The sequence below is a fragment of the Cervus canadensis genome, chromosome 3 (assembly GCF_019320065.1).
Source record: "Cervus canadensis isolate Bull #8, Minnesota chromosome 3, ASM1932006v1, whole genome shotgun sequence".
Taxonomy (NCBI): Eukaryota; Metazoa; Chordata; class Mammalia; order Artiodactyla; family Cervidae; genus Cervus; species Cervus canadensis.
In genome coordinates this window covers 61,609,565-61,628,448 of record NC_057388.1, presented here as the reverse complement: position 1 = coordinate 61,628,448, position 18,884 = coordinate 61,609,565, and the positions used below count along the sequence as shown (strand labels likewise).

Genomic DNA, 18,884 nt, shown 5'->3' with positions numbered 1-18,884 from the left:
AAAAAGATGGACAGATCCTGTGTCTTGCTAGGAAAATCAAGATGGAAAAGGCAGATTCCTTAAGGTAGTGAGGGCGGGTCTTGGTGGATTAGAAATTGGAGTTGTTTTGGGGATCTTGGTTCTCAGGGGAGCTCATGACTGCTGCTGGATACAGTGTTGCCTGAAGTCCCCATTCCCAGCCTAGTGGGTACAAGTTGCTGAGTCCCCACTAGTGAGTGAGTTGGGCAGACAGTCTCCCTGGTCTGGGTACTGGAAGAGAAATTCTCTTTGCACCTTCTCTCGGGGCAGCTCTACTTCTAGGTCTGGTCATCTTCCTGCAACTGCCTCCTTCCTGGGCAGAGGAACAGCTGACATGTTTGGGATTGATGGTGTTCGGGGGCAACCTCTTACCGCTGAGTGTAGGGTTTCTCCACTTCCACAGTTTCTTTCCTCACAGTGTCTCTGCAGCCAGGTCCCTCACAGCTTATCCCTGCTAGCTCTGTCTCACCCCTCTCCCAGCCCTCCACCTAGGCTGAATCCGACCAAGCATCTTCCATCTCACCCTTCTTGCCTTGTAACCATGACCAGCTTGGTGTGTGGGCTGTGGGCGCACTTCTGATGCTGGGGAGGCAGTTTGGTCCCCTGTGGTTGGCTGGAGGGGCCAGAGAGGGGCAGACTGATAACAGTCTGTGCGGTGGAAGCCCTCTGTGTTACTTCCTCGGTTTGAGAAGAGAGCAGGCTAGAAGGAACTTCGTCAGAGACCCCAGCCTGGGGTTCAGAACCTCGATGGCTGCCCAGAGGACAAGTGGGACAGCAGAGAGACTCCAACAGAGGCTTCCCCCACCCAGCCATTCTCCTGGAGAGAAGAAGAGGCAGGAGTGCTTGGGAACTAGCCCCGGACCCTTCTCTCAGCCTCCTTGAGACTTCCCTGGGTCAGTGGGGCTTGTCCTTGGTCCCTGCAGTCAGTCTGGGACCTCTTCCATGGCAGCCCTTCCCTGGGAGTGGGGATCAGTGCAGGGCCTGGCTCAGTCAGGCTTGTTTTCCCTGCATGTAGGATAATTACACTGACCGCTGCTTCCTCTCCTTTTTCTGGCTATCCATTCATTGTCTTTTATTTTTTCATGTTTTTGTGAACATTTACCAACCTTTGCTTATATGTGTGTGTTACGTAGTAGAAAATTGTTCATCCACATAAAGTCCCCTGCACTGAGGTGCTGCGCGGGCCAGCTCTCTGCAGGTAACTGGCCTGGAAGGATCATTCCTGCCCTCGTCTCCTGGAGCCACAGAACAGGGCCCTGCTGCTCCCCCTACCTTCTTGTCCAGCGTCAGAGACCACGTCCTTGTCTGGTCTGTTTCTCCCACTTGAGGGTGGTTTTGCTCCAGCATTAGCAGTTAGTTATCTCAAATGTCCTCTGAAGCTGGCAGGGAGCTAAGTCAGCGTCATCTCTCCTTTGAGTTCTTAGCAACCTTGGCTCCCCTCCTTGCCTCCCTGCCTCCTTGATTCCTAGTAGGATCTGTTTCTTCTTCTGAGGTCCCTGGGACTTGTCCTCCTGGGGCTCCCCTAGCTTCCTCTCTGTCTGTGCGGGGACACACACGGACTCAGCTGCAGCCTGAGTAAGGACACTCTGCTGACCCCAGAACATTCTTTACCCAGGGTTTTGAAGGTGTATTGTAGACTGGGAGCCGTGGAGTCCTATAAGACCTTCCGAATGCATGGATCAGAACAGTCTATAATTAACACAGGGTTTATACACTTAAGTACAAACGCTTAAAGAACCAGCTGCAAGCATACCTCATTTTATTGTGCCTCACTTTACTGTGCTTCACAGATACTGCCTTTATTACAGATTAAAGTCCTGTGGCAACCTGGGTCTGTGTTGAACAAGTCTGTCGGCCCCATCTTTCCAATAGCATTTTCTTACTTGGTGTCTCTGTGTTATATTTTGGTAATGCTCACAATAATTGAAGCTTTTTTAAAAATTGTATTTGTTGTGGTGATCATTGATCTTTGTTACTGCTGTGACTCACGGAAGGTTCAGATCATTAGTGTTTTTTAGCAATAAGGTGTTTTTAAATTAAGGGATGTACATTTTCTTAGACATTTTGCTATTGCACACTTAACAGGCTATAGGATAATATAAACATAACCTTTATATGCACTGGGAAGCCACAAAATTGATGTGACTTTATTGCAATATTCGCTTTATTGCGGTGGTCTGAACTGAACCCGCAATATCTCAGGGGTATGCTTATAGTTGGTTTGCTCTTATTGTGTCAAAAATCCCCATGAAACTTCAGCAAATTCTTAAAAATATTTTTTTTTAGAGAAATCTAAGCTTGAGCTCATCTCAAGCCCTAAAGATTAAACCTCAGGAGGATGTGGTCTGTAAGCCAGGTGGGATGGCTGACATAGGACAAGGGGGATCAGTTTTAAGTGCAGCTGCATGTTTGAGTGTTGTCAGGGTCAAGGAGACTCTATTGGTGAATGTAAGGGGTAATCAAAGCGGCCATGCTGCCGAGAATGGTGGAACATTTAAAGACACTTGCCATTCATTTAATGCCCACAGACACCCAGTAAATCTGGATTAAATATAATCCCCATTTTACAACTGAGGGAACTAGTTATCAATGAAGCAGGATGAATCCAGTGGGAAAGAATGAAGCCGTAGCTACAGTGCAGGCAGGCAGGCATGCCCTTGACTCCGAGCTTGCTTCCACCATCATTCCTCCACTCAAGGAATTTATAGGCAAGATGATAATATTAAACAAGACTTCCTGGAAGAAAAGGCCCCAGTGGGTTCCAGCCTTGTACAAAACTGCCCTACCCGGACTGCTTTGAGCTGGGAGGTGTCTTCTGCGGGGTGGGGAGAGGAGGGGACAATGGGGGAATTCAGAATGGGGCAGGATGTGATGGGAGAGGGAGATTTCAGAACTGTGTCTGAATCCCCTTGGTCCCCAGAGTTATGTGTTGGGCTGAGATCCTTTCAGATCTGCCCACAACAATTTTCTGGTTTTTCCCTCTGTTCCCAGAACAAATTTAAGCCTGGGAGTCCCCAGGAGGAACTGAGAGCACCTCCTGCCCATGCCCACAAACCCACACTCACTCTTTTTCCTGTAGATTTGTTCCAGCTGCTCAGATGATGACGTTTGCCTCCTCTGGAGACCAAAGTGGTCCTCCAGACCCAACTCAGAGGACCTGCTGGGGGCTGGGGTTCCTGCAGGGGGCAGCAGCCCTGAGCCACCTCCACTCCCACTGGCTGCTGGGAGAAGGAGTGGCTGGGCTCAGAACTTGGGGAGTGGCCAGGCATGGAGTGTGGGTCTGGGTCCAGGTTAAGCCTGTGCTTAGGCTCAACGAGGTTTGAGGACAGCGGTTAGGGCTCAGCCCCATTCTGGGGTCAGGGTTAGCCTTCCTTTTCTTGGGACCAGAGTTTACCTCTGTGAGAAGCTGACTGGCTCAGAAAAAGGAGGGTGAGGTTTCTGTGCTGAGAGCATCTCAGGCCTGTCTCTGCGGGGAGCTGGCTTTATTCCCAGCGGTCTCCCCATTGCAGATGGGCATTGAAGCCGCCTCTTGAGTCTGGGTCAGGGAGGGAAACCTCATCTTTATTCCCCTCAGGGGCCCCACAGAGCAGAGCTTCATGGCCCCTTGGGGTAAGGGAAGGAGGACAGACTCTGTGATGTAGTACATAGCTCAGCAGGGCTGTGACCTACTCAGTGTCAGAGGCACAACATTCGCCTCTGAAGACAGACTCTTCCCTGTCTAGGCAGAAGTGCAGCCAGGAAGCTCTTAGTCCAGGAACTCAGCCCACAGCCTGAGGCTCCCAGTTCACATGGGGCTCTGTCTTCTCCTTCCAAAACACCCTCTCCCCATCCTCTAGCTAGGAGTACCCTATCCTAACAACTCCTGTTCAGTTCAGTTCAGTTCAGTCGCTCAGTCATGTCCGACTCTTTGTGACCCCATGAATCGCAGCATGCCAGGCCTCCCTGTCCATCACCAACTCCCGGAGTTTACTCAAACTCATGTCCATCGAGTCGGTGATGCCATCCAGCCATCTCATCTTCTGTCATCCCCTTCTCCTCCTGCCCCCAATCCCTCCCAGCGTCAGGGTCTTTTCCAGTGAGTCAGCTCTTCACATGAGGTGGCCAAAGTACTGGAGTTTCAGCTTCAGCATCAGTCCTTCCAGTGAACGCCCAGGATTTACTTTAGGATGGACTGGTTGTATCTCCTTGCAGTCCAAGGGACTCTCAAGAGTCTTCTCCAACACCACAGTCCTGTTATGGATTGTCAATAGGGAATGGTTGCCCCCATTTCACAGGTGGAGAAACTGAGGTCCAGAGAAGGAAAGTGGCAACACCTAAGATCAGCAAGTCAGTGGCCAAACAAAGCCTTGTTGAGCTCAGGTCCCCAAGCCACAGGTTAGGCACGAGGCCCAGGGGGATGACAGGTCCTCAGTGGTGGGGGGAACGAGGGAGGTCAGGGAAACTCCAAGATCTGCTGAGTTGGGCTTCTGGTTGGAGTTTCAGTGTGGTGGGGAATGCTTCTCTGGGGACTGGGCCAGGCTCTGAGGGGGCACAGCATCTTAGCAGCAGGAGGGACCCTATGGAGAATGTTCACTTCAGGTCCCGACATTCTGTGGGCCTGCTGTGTGTCTAGCGTTATGCTGACCAGTAGGATCAGTAGGATGAGATAGACAAGGATCCTGCCTACAAAAGGTTCCCCTGCAGGGGTTTCTGTCTAATATCTGGGGGCTACAGTCCAGGCAGCCTTACATACAAAAGGCAGTACAACATGTGTGGAGTTTATTTAGCTTGAGACCAAATCAAGTTCAGAAGAAACCATGTGCTACATCCCTGAGTTATAGATGGCAGTGCTTGACCTTTCTGCAGACACCCAGCAAAGCTGTGGCAGAACCAGGCCTGGGAGCCAGGGCTCCCTGACCTCCAGATGTGGGTGTCAGCCTTGCACCCACTGTAGGGGTCTGTTGCCTTCTGATTCAGGCTGACAGTGCTGCTCTCTATGCCGCCTCCACCTGGTATCCTTGTCTGAGTTGCTTATCCTCCCTTGGATCCAAATCAGAACTGAGCTGATCATCCCACCCAGGTTAATCTCTTCCTCTTGATTGAATTTCTTTTCTTTTTTTTTTTTTCACTAATTGTAGTGACTTTTCAGTGATTTGGACATTTTTCTCATGCCTGTCTCTGGCTTTTCTGCCACACTCTTTCCTTTCGGTTTCTTTTCATTGGATCCTTTTGAACAGTCACTGGAGGTTTGGGGGAAGGAGGGTGTTTGGGAAGAAGATCCTTTAACTTCATCCCTTCTCCCGGGAGCTCTCCCAGGCATCAGGTGTCCCCTTTGATCCACCCTCCCTGCCTCCCCTGTAGAGACACACATCTTTACTGGGGTGTGATTTCCCAGCTTACTTGTTGCTAAATGGCCTTTAGCAACATTTGAAGAAATCAGAGGGCCTATATTTACTGTATGCAGGGCCCAGAAAGAATAGGGACAACTTGGAAACTCAAGGAGAAGAGGTCTCGGAGGAGAACAGCTGAAGCTTTAGAGTTCGGGGTGAGAGTTTAAGCCTGGTATGTATGAAGTGACCTGTGAGGTTTGGGCTCTCAGGCTCCCTGACTCTGAAATTTGTGGCTCACCTAGGCCAAGGTTGAGGGGTGAGGCCACTTGCCGTAGGCGAGAGTAGTCAATGTTTCAATCTGGGCAAGGTAGAGAATAGATTTAAAGACTAGAATGGCTTCCATTTCTGAATATCCAACTAAGCTCTTTTAATTATTGAGAAAAACATACTTAAGTGTCCATCTGTCTCTTTGTACATGAAACAGACCTTTGATATTCACTGAGGCACATGAAGAAACTTCTCAGATACATGACTTCCTCACAACAGTGTTCTGGAACTTTGATTTGCAGGGGGATTGCCTAAGGATTTTGTTGAAATGCGGATTCTGAGGCAGTAGGTCTGAAACTCTGAATTTCTGCATTTCTAAGAAATTCTCAGGTGATACTGATGCTTGGTCTGGATAGCAGAGCCTCATACCATCCCTCATCTGTAGAAGGATCTAGTAGCACCCATCTCAGAATCTGGCCTGAAGTGAAAGATGTTGTTAATTAAAGGAGAACCACACACCTGACTGAGGCCGGGATGCTGGGTGGACCTCAGCTTGCCTCATCTATGATGTGTGATTCAGCTGTCCACCTCAGCAAAATGATGTGTGAGGGACCTTCAGACTTACTCTTACAGAGCTGGGATCACACACTCCAAATCCATGAATGCCACAGGTCTGGGCTCTTTGGGCGTATCTGTTCTCATTTGCATCAGACCCCTGCAGGTCTGTCAGTTCACCAGCAGCTACTAGGAGCTCTGCCTCACGGTGCCTGACGAGGCTGTGTGAAATGGGCCTCTCCTTTGCAGTCTGACAAGATGACACAGCTCTTACTCCATCTCTTACATGTTTGGCAGGGATGGGGAAAGAAAATGGGTTGTGCCAGCCCCAGGATAAGCAGGACTGAGAGGGGCTAGAAGAGGTGGAAGTTGAGCCTCTCTGAGGAAATGACTCTGAGGAGACAGAGGTCTGTGTCTCCCCCGGGGACAGGTAGAGCTGGACAGGCATCCTGGGACAACCTGTGGATGGCTCCTTAAGGTGACTCGTTTCTGCAATCAGTGGAGCAGAGCCCGAAGGGTGTCCCCTCAGCCCTCAGTCCCTGCCTGTTGAATTTTTATGAAGAAGTCTAGCCAGCGCTGTGCAGTAGAACCCTCAGCAATGTTGGCAATGCACCCAATCTGGGAACCACTACCCACCTGTGGCTGTTGAGCTGCTGCGGTGTGACTCAGGCCACTCAGAAATTGGATTTTTCATTTCATTTCAACTTACATGGTGTATGTGTAGTATTTATCACATGCATCTTCTCCATCCATCCTACCTCTTCTCCACTTAGGCCCACACTGAGGTGCTCAGGGTTCGGTCAGAGGAAGGGGCTGGCAGAGGAGGGAGAGGGTGGAGGGATGACCAGTGGATGTTCCAGTTGGTTTTCACAAGCAAGCCCACAACTGGCCTGATTCCAGCGGTTTCCAGCTGCCTGTCTTGCCATGGGATATCTGGCAAGGCTATGCCCCGAGCCTGGAGCTAACTCTGGAGACCACTCCTGGTCCCGTGTTGAGACCCAGCCAGGCCCCACTTCTAAACACACAAGTTCTCCCGTGAACCCCACCACCACCTTTTGGTTTCCCAGTGTGAGTGCTCACGTACGCCTGTGTCTGTGTGCACACGTGTATGTGTAGGGGTGTGTGTATTTCTATGTCCAGAGCTGACCGCATCTCAGCCCTCAGCTTCCTCCATGTGACGCCCCTGCTCCGTCTCTACACCCCAAGCCGCTCCACCCACCCCGTGAACCATATCGCTCTAAGTTCCCACCTCAGTTTCTCATAGCCCAATGCCCCCAGCTGACAGAAATGCTGATCTTGTCACACCCAGCAGCTGCGTGCAGAAATGCTACTGCAAGCCACAGCGGGCTCAGCAGCACTCTTGCAAGATGTCAGAACTGTCCACCATTACTCTGTAAGTGTGCGTGGCGTGGCTGTGGCCGGGTGTGCTGGATGGGAGGGGGACGCATGCTGCTGCCGCCTCCACCTGCAGCTCCTGTCTGCCCAGGCTGGAGGAGAGTGGGGAGTGAGCCTGTGCCTCCAGCCCTGAGCCCTTGCCCGGCTGTTGCATGTTGACATCTGTGCGTCTTATGAGTTCTCTGCAACCCTGTGGCCTGGGGTGTGAGGGGAGGTGGTGGGGATGGGGCTGTGGACGTCATGGGAGCAGCTGGGGGGTGTGCAGCTGGTTCTAAGGAGGAAGCAGCTTGGAAGCCTCTGCCGATGCTGCTTCGACTCGTGGTCTTCCTCCAACCCCCCACTTCTCTGGGTTCTCAGCCTTTGCAGCTGTCAGATTATTTCTAAGAGCCTTGAGCTTGAATTCACTTAGACTGTCCTCTTGCGGGGGGCGGGACCCTCACCCAGGCACCTCACTCACACTTCGCGTGCTGAGTGACTTACTCCCCACACAAGCCTTTGAGATGGGTACTTGTATTATCCTCTGTTTACAGATGAGGAAACTGAAGCACAGAGGTGAAATGACTCACTCAAGGCCAGTAGTTGGCAGGGCGAGGAATTGAACCCAGGGAGTCCTAAGCACTAGACCCCGAGGCATCTCTAGCTGGAGCTTCAGCCCCTATTTGGAAAGCCCTTTAAGTGGGGGATCCCACTGTCATTTGGGTGTCTCTGGCTGTAGGAAGTTCTCCCTTGTGTTTCTTAGGCCTCTTCTGCCCATCGATGCCTCCTTGGGGTAGGAGGACAGAGGCTAAGGGCCTGTGTCACTGTCTCTCTGGCTTAATGAGATCATAGGGTGATTCTGTGACTCTCCAAAGAGGGGTTCTAAGGTTCAAACCATATGTCCCCATTCCATTCCTCTGGTCCCCACTCTGAAGGACAGAGGTCCTCAAACTCTGAGACCCAGGGCCTTCCTCATCCACCTCCACTGCTGCATCTATCAGAAGGAGTCATTGGGATGCCTGGGTCGCTGGCAGAAGTCCCTCATTCTTTCTGGGCCTTCGCAGAGCTGCAGGGGAGGGAGGGCAGGGCCCTTGGGTTGCACTCTGGGATGCTAGGGGCTGGGAAGCGCCCGAAGGCTTGTTTCTCACATACTGAACCCATCCCATCCACTGCCACCACAAATGCTGGAGAGGGTTGGCCTTTTGATTTCCAGGGCTTTCCTGGTGGCTCAGATGGTAAAGGATTTGCCTGCAGTGTGGGAGACCCAGGTTCAGTTTCTGTATCAGCAAGTCCCCCTGGAGAACAGAATGGCAACCCACTCCAGTATTCTTGCCTGGAGAATCTCATGGACAGAGGAGCCTGGCGGGCTACAGTCCATGGGGGTCACAAGAGTCAGATATGACTGAGCGACTAACACTTTCACTTGTCACACTGCACAGACAGATCCCTGGAAACAGACCCATTTGGGGAGAGGAGACAGGAGGCCAGCTGCCTTCCCTCCTCAACTTCTTCAATTAAGCTGCTCTTTAAAGTAACCTCTTTAGTCAGGGTCACAGAGGGGCCCTCAAGATGTCCATGCTCCTGTGTTTCCAGACCGCTTTGCTTTTCATTCTTCAGCCAACACTCCCTGCTGTCCTCTGGGGCGAGGCTCTGGGTGCCTGGAGATGCGCAGGACCCGGGCTCCCAGGTCATGCCCAGTGTCCAGGGCCCTGAGGTGTATCATCTCAGGCCTGTGTGGTTGTACCTTCATGGATGCACACTTTCTGAGCACGGGCCCCATGCCTGGCAGGTGCTGGCCAGGGTAGATGACAGATAAGTGAAGCACCACCCCTGCCATCAAGGAGCCACTTCTGAGAGAGGACAGAGAGAGGAGAGGGGAGGTGAGAGGCCAGGGCGCTCTGAGACCACGGCCGGGCTCTGAGTGGGGTCCTGTTGGCCCCCACTCTGGTCCAGGCACCCCCAGGCTCCTGCAGAACCTGCTACCTGTGAGCATGTGGAAAATTGGTGGGTGCTGGGCCGTCGAGGGGCTTTTTTCCAGGACTGAGCCGTGATCCACCTGGAGGTCTCCCCAGGCTGTTCCTTCCCCTTTCTTAATGTACCTCCCCTCTGCTTCTCTCTCTTCCCCTTCCCCATCCTTTCCCTCTGAGTAGGCGTCACTCAGACTCTGTGGACTCTGCTTCTCCTGAAAATCTGGAGCCCTCACATTCAGTGGAATAGTCTCTCCCAGAAAGGCTGGGGTCGGGAAGAGGGAGGGCACCTGGTGTAATTGCCCCAGATTAAAGGGCTGCCCCCATCTCCTGCTGCCCACCTCATGGACTGACCTCTGCCAGGAGAGGGTGAGGCTGAAGCTCAGAGGGCCCCAGGAGGCAGACTGCACCTGCAGGGTGGGGCTGGCTCTTCCAGGAGGCCCAAAGAGAACCAGTCTGCTGGGGTGGGTGGAGATGAGGTCCCCCTCTTGGAGACCCTCTGGGTGCCCCCCTGCCCTGGGCAGGACCCACAGGAATACACGTCACCATGCCTCCTCTTGATGTTTTCCCATGGCTTCTGCACCCCACCCTCTCAGACCACAGTCCCACCCCACTGGGCCCAGGAGCCAGATGCAGTCAGAAGAACCGAGGAGAGCTGGCCGCAGGCGGGTAGTGATGTTCCTAGGGCCGTTTCTCTCTTCCCTGTTCCACTCTCACCCCTGCAGAAAGCTTTCTTCACAACCTCTGACTCAGTTTCCCAGGTGGCAGGTTCCTCCTGCTAGATGGTGGTTGTTTACGTTCAGAGTCAGTAAATCCTTCCTAGCATCCCTCCCATGAGTCTCCCTCTGTGCTCTGCCCTCTGGGCCCATATCCTCCCAGTGGTCAGCACCTCCCCACCCCTCTCCATGAGGATCCCTGGCTAACCCCAGACTCAGAGAAGCTGACTGTCTCTGTGGTCCCCTAGGGCTGCTCTTTCCAGGCACAGAGAGCTTCCTTTCAGAGCTAAAAAACGTTTGTTTTGCTTGAGGATGCATCATGTTGTCTGTCCAAATCCTACTGCAGGATTTTGCCCTGACTTCAGTTTTGCAGAGGGCTTCACACCTCCCCAGAGAGGTTTCTGTCAATCACATACTCACCTGTGCACGTTCAGTGGTTCCACGGGACACCGGTGTGGCCTAGAGGGATAGTCACCCCGCAGACTGAGGGAGGCATCCCCAGAACTTCCCAGGAAGTTCTGGAGGCTGGGGCTCTGTTGACCATCTCCCCCAGGACCCACACCCTGGGAGAGAATCCTGAGGGCGTCCATGGGCAGGGGCTCCAGTGCTGGGGGAGAGGATGGGCTGAGACTGTGGTTCTCTGCCCTGCACGGCTCCAATCCCAAGCCCTGGCAGCCCCCGGAGCAGACGGCTTGCTCTCTCCTGACAGACGGCTCGCCAGGTCCACCCTGCTGCTCATCCCACTCTTTGGAATCCACTACACGGTCTTTGCTTTCTCCCCGGAGAACGTCAGCAAGAGGGAGAGACTCGTGTTTGAGCTGGGGCTGGGCTCCTTCCAGGTAGGCGTGGTGTGTGTGTGGTGTGTGTGTGTGTGTGGAGGGAAGAGCTTGTGGGGAGCCAGGTCCCTGGCCTCTGCCTTGTTGGTGGTCCTAAGTCATTAACCTAAACTCAGCTCTGAGTTCCCCCTTCTGGAATAACAGTACTAGATTAGAAGAGACCTGGGAGGGCCCTTCGTACTATCTGCCCTCTAGGTTTCCGTGAGAAGACATGCCAGTGCTTTCATGTTGCTGGTGATCTGGGAGTCCTGAGCCAGGCCTCCCTTGGGCCATCAGAGACAGCAGACAGCAGCTCCCTCTCCCTCAGCGTTAGCCCTGGGGATGGGTGGAGTGTCTTCAAGAGACCTCTCTGTCCACATCTGACTTCCTCCTCTGAGTCCTGGAGCTCTGAGTTATCCAGGTCGAGGTCCGCAGCACAGAATCTGGTCCCAGGGAGCTGAATGAGCTGAACAGGGGGATAAACACACAGTTACATAAATAAGTGATCCAGGGAATAAGAAAACTGGAGGACTAGTAAGTCCGTTCTTGAAGGAATCAGCAGACAGGGCTGTAAATGAGTGAGTGAAGCAGAGTGAGTCAGTGCAAGGATGCATAGTGAGTACGTGAACAGATGGGTGCATGAGTGGGTCAGTGAAGGCAAGGTTGGCTTCCTTGAATGTCCCTAGGATACAATGCCTCTCCCAAGCCCAGCTCGTTAGAGGAGTATTTGACCTCGATAGTTGAAAAGTTATTCTGTGTATCTGACTTGATTCTCTCCCTCCTCCCATTTTAACTCAGTTGTTTTACCTCATCAGGTTCTTAGCCTGGCAAGGCTGAGGGGTTTATTGGCAAAGCCCCAGACTGGGAGTCAGAGCCTGGGTTCCTATCTCTTTAGCACAGGAATTCTAAATGCACAGAATATAAATCAAGAATATATGTAGAAGAGCCAAACACCTACTAGGTACCAGGAACTGCATGGTGTTCTGTGTGTTCCATGTACTAAGCTGTCTGGCCAACAGAGTGGGGAGGTGGTGGAGGATAAAGACAGGGCTGTTCTGTCCTGAAGGAGTGCTGCCCTCAGGGGGCTTGCAGGCTGGCTTGGGAGCCTGGAGAACACTTTGGGGTATGTGGGGAAGGCCTCTTCTAGAAAGTGGGACAGAGCTGGCCCTTGAGAATGGGAAGGATTTGAGCAAGGGAATGTGGGATCCAAAGCCAGGGCTGTGGGTGAGAGGGAATGCTGCCACCAGCCACTTGGCTTCAGGGGTGTGGCCATCTCGGTGGAGAACTTTGATTGTTTTACTGCAGGCTTCTGGGCAGGTGCTTACATCTCGGTCAGCTTATTTTTCTGCCTCCTGGTGTTGCTCCTGCTCCTGCTGCCTCCCACACACCCCACGTGGGAGGTTCCTTGCTAGCATTCTCAGGTTCTGTTTGTTCTCTCGCCTTAGGGCTTTGTGGTGGCTGTTCTCTACTGTTTTCTGAATGGAGAGGTAAGTAAGATCCCGGCTTTCTTAGCCGTGGAGGTGCAGCTTGCTGGGGAGCAGACAGGAGTGTGACTGGCTGGCCACACAGGGTTGATCCTCCAGACCAGGGCTCTGCAGACTTCCAGCACCTATAGGAGGAGGATGACAGCCTCCCCCCAACCCCACCACCTTTCCTGGTGCCAGATTCCCTCCCAGTTTGCTGAGGCCCAGCCTCAGGAGCAGAGACCTTCCCATAAATGCATCAACTTCTGCGTGCAAACCCGCCTGGGAGGGCTCACCCTAAGACAAACCTTAGGAAAGGTGAACTAAAAGTGAGGAAGGACAAGGCCACAGGAAATGGTACCTACAGTTCATGAAGCTGCTCTTGGGCAGGGGTGCTGAGCAGGGAGCTGTCCAATACTCGACACTGCCCCAGCACGCCAGCCTGCCTGCTCAGACCTGTCCCCTGTAGAGTGGACTTGATTGATTCTGGGGAGAGGCCTGGAGTCTTCTAGTAATACTCCCTTGTCAGGCCTCCTGCTTTAGCCTGTTAGGATGATGTTTTGAGCAGAACCAGAGCAGAGATGCTGAGATGGGAGAGGGCGTTGAATGGGTGGGTGGCTTTGGAGAGTGGGCAGAAGTCATTGCACCGAGCGCTTGGGTCTTGGCTGCATGACTGTGGCAGGCTTCCCCTGATTTTGTATCTGAGAAATAAGACTTTCTCAGACAACCTACAGAGGGGTTAGATGAGGATAAAGAGAGACAGACAGGGCCCTGCAGGTAGCGGCTGCGAGAAACAAGAAGTCCAAGCAGCTTGTCAGGGCCAGTGGTGGAAGTGGGAGCTGGAGCTGGAGGCTGTGGGTACTGGTGCCGCACAGAGGTGTTGGCTGGAGGAGGTTGGCATGTGGACTCTGACACTGGGCTTGCCCCGCATGCACCATACTGAGAGCAATGTGTTGGGAGTTCACCCAGAAGGGTGCTTTATTTAGTGATCCTCAACCCTAGCAGCATATTGGAATCCCCTCGAAAGCCTTAAAACATGTGGGAGCCCTACCCCAGAGATCTGGGTGTCACGGTTCAGGGGAATGGTCTGGGCATCTGGGTTGTTAAAGCTCTCCAGGAGATCCTCATCCACAGCTGCTGTTAATGGGCGTGCCCTCCTGGGAGGGCCCCAGGGTGCCCAGATGGGCGGGTGGGGTGTGAGAGGGTGTCCACCCGGAAGTGACCGCCTGAGTTGCCACCCGCAGGTGCAGGCGGAGATCAAGCGGAAGTGGCGGAGCTGGAAGGTGAACCGCTACTTCACCATGGACTTCAAGCACCGGCACCCGTCCCTGGCCAGCAGTGGGGTGAACGGGGGCACCCAGCTCTCCATCCTGAGCAAGAGCAGCTCCCAGATCCGCATGTCTGGCCTCCCGGCCGACAACCTGGCCACCTGAGCCCACCCTGCCCCCTCCTCTCCTCTGTACACAGGCTGGGGCTACGGTCGGGTGCCAGCCCACGCATGTTGTGCCTCTTCTCTCCCTTCGGGCAGGCCCTGGGCTGGGCGCCTGGCCCCCCGAGGTGGGAGAAGGATGTGGGGCACAGGTGGGTGTCTAGCCTCCCTGTTTTGGCGCTGGCCCCACCCACTGTGGGCCCCTGGGCCCTGACCCCAGACATGTAAATACTCCTTAATTTTGGGAAAGTCATCCCATCCCTCCCCCTCTCCTCAGGGTCCCTGCTAACCTCAAGCAGGTCCCCAGATCCCCCCACCCCATCCCCACCAGCCTCAGTGATCGCCTGGCCCTGCGTGGGAGGCCTCCCAGGAGCTGAGGCTGCTGACCTGGCTTTGGGGGCCTTGGGCTGGGGCCTGCCTGACAGCTCCCTCCTGCAGTGTCTGATTCTCAGTCTGGACTCTGAGTCTACTTGCCACCCCGTGGCCCTTTTCAGGCCTGGTCCAGTCCCCCAGGTTACCGGAAGTCCAGCTTGGGTGGCCAGACAGCTTTTTGGTGCCGGCAGACCCACGCTTACCCAACATCTTGGTGTCCAGCTGTCCAGATGCCCAGCTCCTGGGCATCAGACAGTAGGAAAGCTCCAGGGATGTACCATTCAGAGACTTCAGTTTGGATGTAGCGCTAAGGCCAGAGAAAAGTTCTGGTGCTTTTCATTTGGCCCAAGAAAAAATTGCCAAGATCCAGAAAAGTGGATGTGAGTGGAATTCTGCTGCAAAGAGCTTGGAGGGATCCATGAAAGAAGACATTCCCCACCTTCATTATTTTACCCCGACTCCAGGTAGGCAAGGGCTCTTCTGGAAGCTTCCCTCCTCCCCTTCCTGTCCCCAGGCATCACTTGCAGAAGTTTGAGAGACAGATGCCTCAGAGAATCTGCTCCCCAACCATACCTACCACACAGAGCCCCCAAGCCCTCCCCTTTCCCATTTCCCTTGAAGTCAAGCCATTACTAGGATGAACCAGCCGCCTTCCTGTGAATTCTGAAGCACCATACACCTCCATGTGCCCAAGTCCAGGACTGGGGCTCCGCTTCATGCCCGCTCACCTTCATGGACCATGAGGAGCCCCAGTTAGCCTCCGACTTGGGTTTAGCTACTGAAATCTTGAGACCTCTGCAGAGACTTCCCTCTGGCCACTGAGTCAGCATGGACGCCAGTGTGTCCTAGGGCTTGAGGGGGAGCTGGGAAACCCCACCCACCATGCCTGTTAGCAGAAGCTGCTGATGGGAGGGGTGACTGCACCCTGACTCCTGTCCTGATTGTCTAGCTGCAAGTTACCGGACCACGGCCTGAGAATTTAAAACGGGGCAGAGCCAGGTTCGGGGAAGGTGGAGTAACGTGCTAGAGCGCCGTGGCCTCTATGTGGGACCCGCCTCACTTGTATCAGCTTGTGGGGTTGCTGTCCAAGTGTTTTGTCGGCTTGTTTTGTGGTTGTGTTCTGAAATGCTTGGAGAGTTTGGGAGGATGGGGAATGTTGCTTTGCTTGGCTTTACGAAGAGGAAGGGGCCCAAGGGGCTTAGGGACCTGTTCCTCAGTGCCTGTGAAGTGACTAGGGAAGGGCTTAGTGCTTGCTTTAGAGATGAGCCCCATATAAAGAGGGAGAACCGGCCTGCTTGCCCTGCCCGGGCATACTTGGCAACTCAGGCTGGCCATGGGGTATGTGGCAGCCCTTCCATCCTGCACCTGCCTTGTGACACCCTTCCCTTTGTCTGAGTGCCTCGTGTATTACCGGAGGGGCTGTTCTCTGGCCACCTTGCATTTAGGGCCCTGTTGGGAGACCTGTTCCTGTCAGGTTGGAAGGATTCACAGGCTTCAGTTCAGAGAGACAGCATCTGTCCCACTTGGGCTCAGGCGGCTGACATTGTGGACGTAGCGCTCCCTGTTCTGGGCCTCAGTTTCTGCATTTGTGGGATGAGGTGGCTCCCAGGGCTTCTCCTGGCTCTGTGCTCCAGTAATTCTCCGGTTCAAAGCCAAGGCGGGTAGAAGGGCACTCATCACTGTTGTGTGTATCGCCTATGGTTCTGACACGTCTGTGTTTGTGTACGTGTGGAGGGAGGGAGGAGTTCTGTATATTTTCTCTTTCTTAGAAAAGGGACACTTGTCCCTTCCATTTGGACCCCACAGTGGAAGCTGGCGGCCCGGAGGGAAGGCTCAGGCCAGGGACAGTCGGGCAGGCTCCTGTGGCACCGTATGCAGACTCCTCCGTGTCCCGGCCGGGCCAGGGTGCCACGGTTGGATGGGCAACAGCTCCCCCCAGATCCTAGGAGCAGTCCCTGAGTGTGGACCCTGTTTCTTCATCCTCATGCCCACCAGCAGGCCTGTTTCACCATGAAGAGGAGGCTTTGATTTTATACATCTATCATCACAAAACAGCAAAAACAAAATTCACCCCGAATCCCCATGCCAGGCTGCCACCTGAGCCCTGAGCCCACATCCTCGTAGAGGCTCCAGGTTCCTGTTGGTTGGTTTTTCCCTCTGAACAAATGCCTGCCAGCCTTGCGAGCAGAGGCAGTTGATGTATTTTGACTGCTCCAGGAGGATAGGCAGCTGTCCTTCAGGGTCACGGCAGTGGGGGGATAGTGTAAGGTCTGGGTATAACCCTTCCCTCTCTGACCTTTTTTTTTTTTTTCTTTCAAATTTGTATAATGGGCCAAAAGACTAGACAGTTTGTGTAGCCCACTGGATCTCTGAAATTCTTGTCGAAACACCAGCTATCTACTGGGAATGGCTCCAGGCAAAGACTGCAGTCTTTGCCTGGGCCTGGAACAGGTAGGGATCATGTTGAAGGATGAGGGGCTGAAGGGCCTTGGGAAGGGCCAGGCTGGAGAGGAGCAGAGTTATCCGACTCCATGTCTCTGTAAGGGGGCTGTTTTTTTCTGTGCAATCCTGAAGGACAGAACTTGTCCAGGGGAGGCTGTTTTCCTTGGGATGAAGAAACGACTGTCCCCTCAAGGAACAGGCAGTGTCAGGAGAGAGACTCCAGCCCTGGGGGAGACGGGTCGCCAAGTAAAGGATGCTGAGCCTGTCAGGGAGCCTGTGAGGAGTTGGAGAGTGGTTATAGGGGTTCAGGGCCTCTCTGGTGTTTCCCAGCATGACAGACTTCATGACTCCCCACCATGCCTAAGGCCAAGCCGCCTTCTCTGTCTCCGTGGGCAGCTCTGTGACCCTACGCGACACACCCAGTGGCCCTCAGTGATTCCATCTCTAACCCCCACCCCTCCCTGAACCAACTTCCCTGGGGTACAGGACCAGAGAGCTGGAGCCAGGCTCAAGGCTCGAAATACTCCCAAGTCCGTCATCACCCACCAAGAGTGCTGACTCACCGCCTTCACCTGACACTCTCCCTTCCCAGGAGGAAAGCTTGAAGAGGCTTTCTTTGTAACTCTCTGAGTACTCTTGACCCACTCAAGGCCACCCTAGAGTCAAAGCAGGGAGTACTTCATCATAAATTCCTGCTTGGGGCCCAGTGACCACGGATGCCTGCTGGAAGAGCTCTGAGCCGGGAATAGGGGACCTGGGCATCTCCTGGCTCTGCAGTTGATCTGCTGTTTGGCCTGGACTCCTTCCTCATGTATCTCTGGGGAGACTCACAGAGCACTAGAGCTGGGAGGAAATCTGGCAATCTGCAGGTCAAGCCTCCCCCTCGGGCTGCTGAGAAAACACTGACAGGTGGGCTTAATGTGGTGCCTGTGCCGTGCTGGGACCCAGGATGCTTTACAAACCCGAGTGGGGAAATGGGCCTGCTGATGTGTGTGCCTGCCCTGCACGTGAGCCAGAACAAGACACCCAATAAAGCTTCTGACCAGAAAACATTCAGCCTTGCGCAGGAGAGGGACTCTGGCTATGGAGGTTGTGAGGACTCCAGACTGCCGGAGGAGCGTGGAGTCGGTGTCATGACGGGAGACCTGTGTTCCAGCCTGGCTTCACCACCTGCCCTGTGCTCCAAGGCTGAGCCTTTCTGGGCCTCTGCTTCTTGATCTGAGAAACGGGAGGACCTGATTTTCAGTCTGACCCACAGGTCAGGAGTGAGGTTCAAGTGAGATGCCTTGCTGTGTAAAAGGGAAACTGCACAGATGTGAGCTCTTTCTGGGGTGAAGACCTCTGAAAGGGGGACCCTATGCTGTTTGTCAGCTGCTCTGAGCCCTCCTGGATTAACCTTTGCCTCATTTGTAAAACCACCAGCACTTGGCGGGGGGTGGGGGGTGGGGGTAGGGGAAGGCCAGTGGGCTCTGATGGACACAGAAATTCCAGGTTTATTCCCATCAGCTGGTAGGTTTTTCTGGAGATAGAATGAGGAGACTCCCAGTTGGGTGATGTCAGTGTTTTCATGCCACCCCCATGAGAATCCTTCAAGGATCTGGGACATCCTTCAAGTAGGCTGTGTGCCTGCCTTTCTCCTTCCCCTGAACTCGACGTCCTGGGATGTGTCCATGCTTGGCCTTGTGTGTCTTGTCTTATGTCTGTCTTCTGTAGCTTTGCCCCTGTGAGGGCTAGAGTGGGGACGCCACTGGCAGCCCAGACTTCAGGCTTGCTGTGGGGGTTGCACCCACCTGGGTCTCGTCTCTCACAATAAAGATAAGCCCCACAGACCTCACTGCTACTGCTGTGCTCACAGCCTTGTCCGGGATTTTAAGGATGTCAAACTGCTGTAGATGACTCAATAAACGTCTTCTCATTTTTCGTGGTGGCTGTAATTGGCAGATGTGGAGGGCGGAGAGGAGGGGAGGTGGAAGGGGAGGAAGTGTGATCCCCCAGAGGAATCCAGTCTTCAAGGTCCTGTGGCCTTTTCCAGTGAGCTTAGAATGGACTTGGAAAAGTAAAGTCCTGACCTCAAAAGGACCTGCAAGGATCATGCAACCTGAGCGGAATCAAGGTCACTTGGATGTTTTGGGGGCTCCTGGAAATGGAAGCAGCCTACCT

The 18,884-nt window shown here is 53.8% G+C and overlaps 1 protein-coding gene across 3 annotated transcripts in view; it reads left to right on the top strand.

The window, feature by feature from the left end:
- The window catches only part of ADCYAP1R1 (ADCYAP receptor type I), a 61,308-nt gene extending 42,664 nt beyond the window's left edge, over window positions 1–18,644 (top strand). Inside the window, exons 14-17 of one of the 3 annotated variants that reach the window (XM_043463263.1) lie at window positions 7,459–7,542; window positions 10,913–11,042; window positions 12,464–12,505; window positions 13,726–18,644. In XM_043463263.1, the coding sequence (XP_043319198.1) occupies window positions 7,459–7,542; window positions 10,913–11,042; window positions 12,464–12,505; window positions 13,726–13,914 (445 nt within the window). In that variant the 3' untranslated portion in view covers window positions 13,915–18,644. The remainder of the gene's footprint in view (window positions 1–7,458; window positions 7,543–10,912; window positions 11,043–12,463; window positions 12,506–13,725) is intronic. The other 2 variants (XM_043463264.1, XM_043463266.1) reach the window with 2 other exon arrangements.
- Window positions 18,645–18,884: the final 240 nt, after the last annotated feature.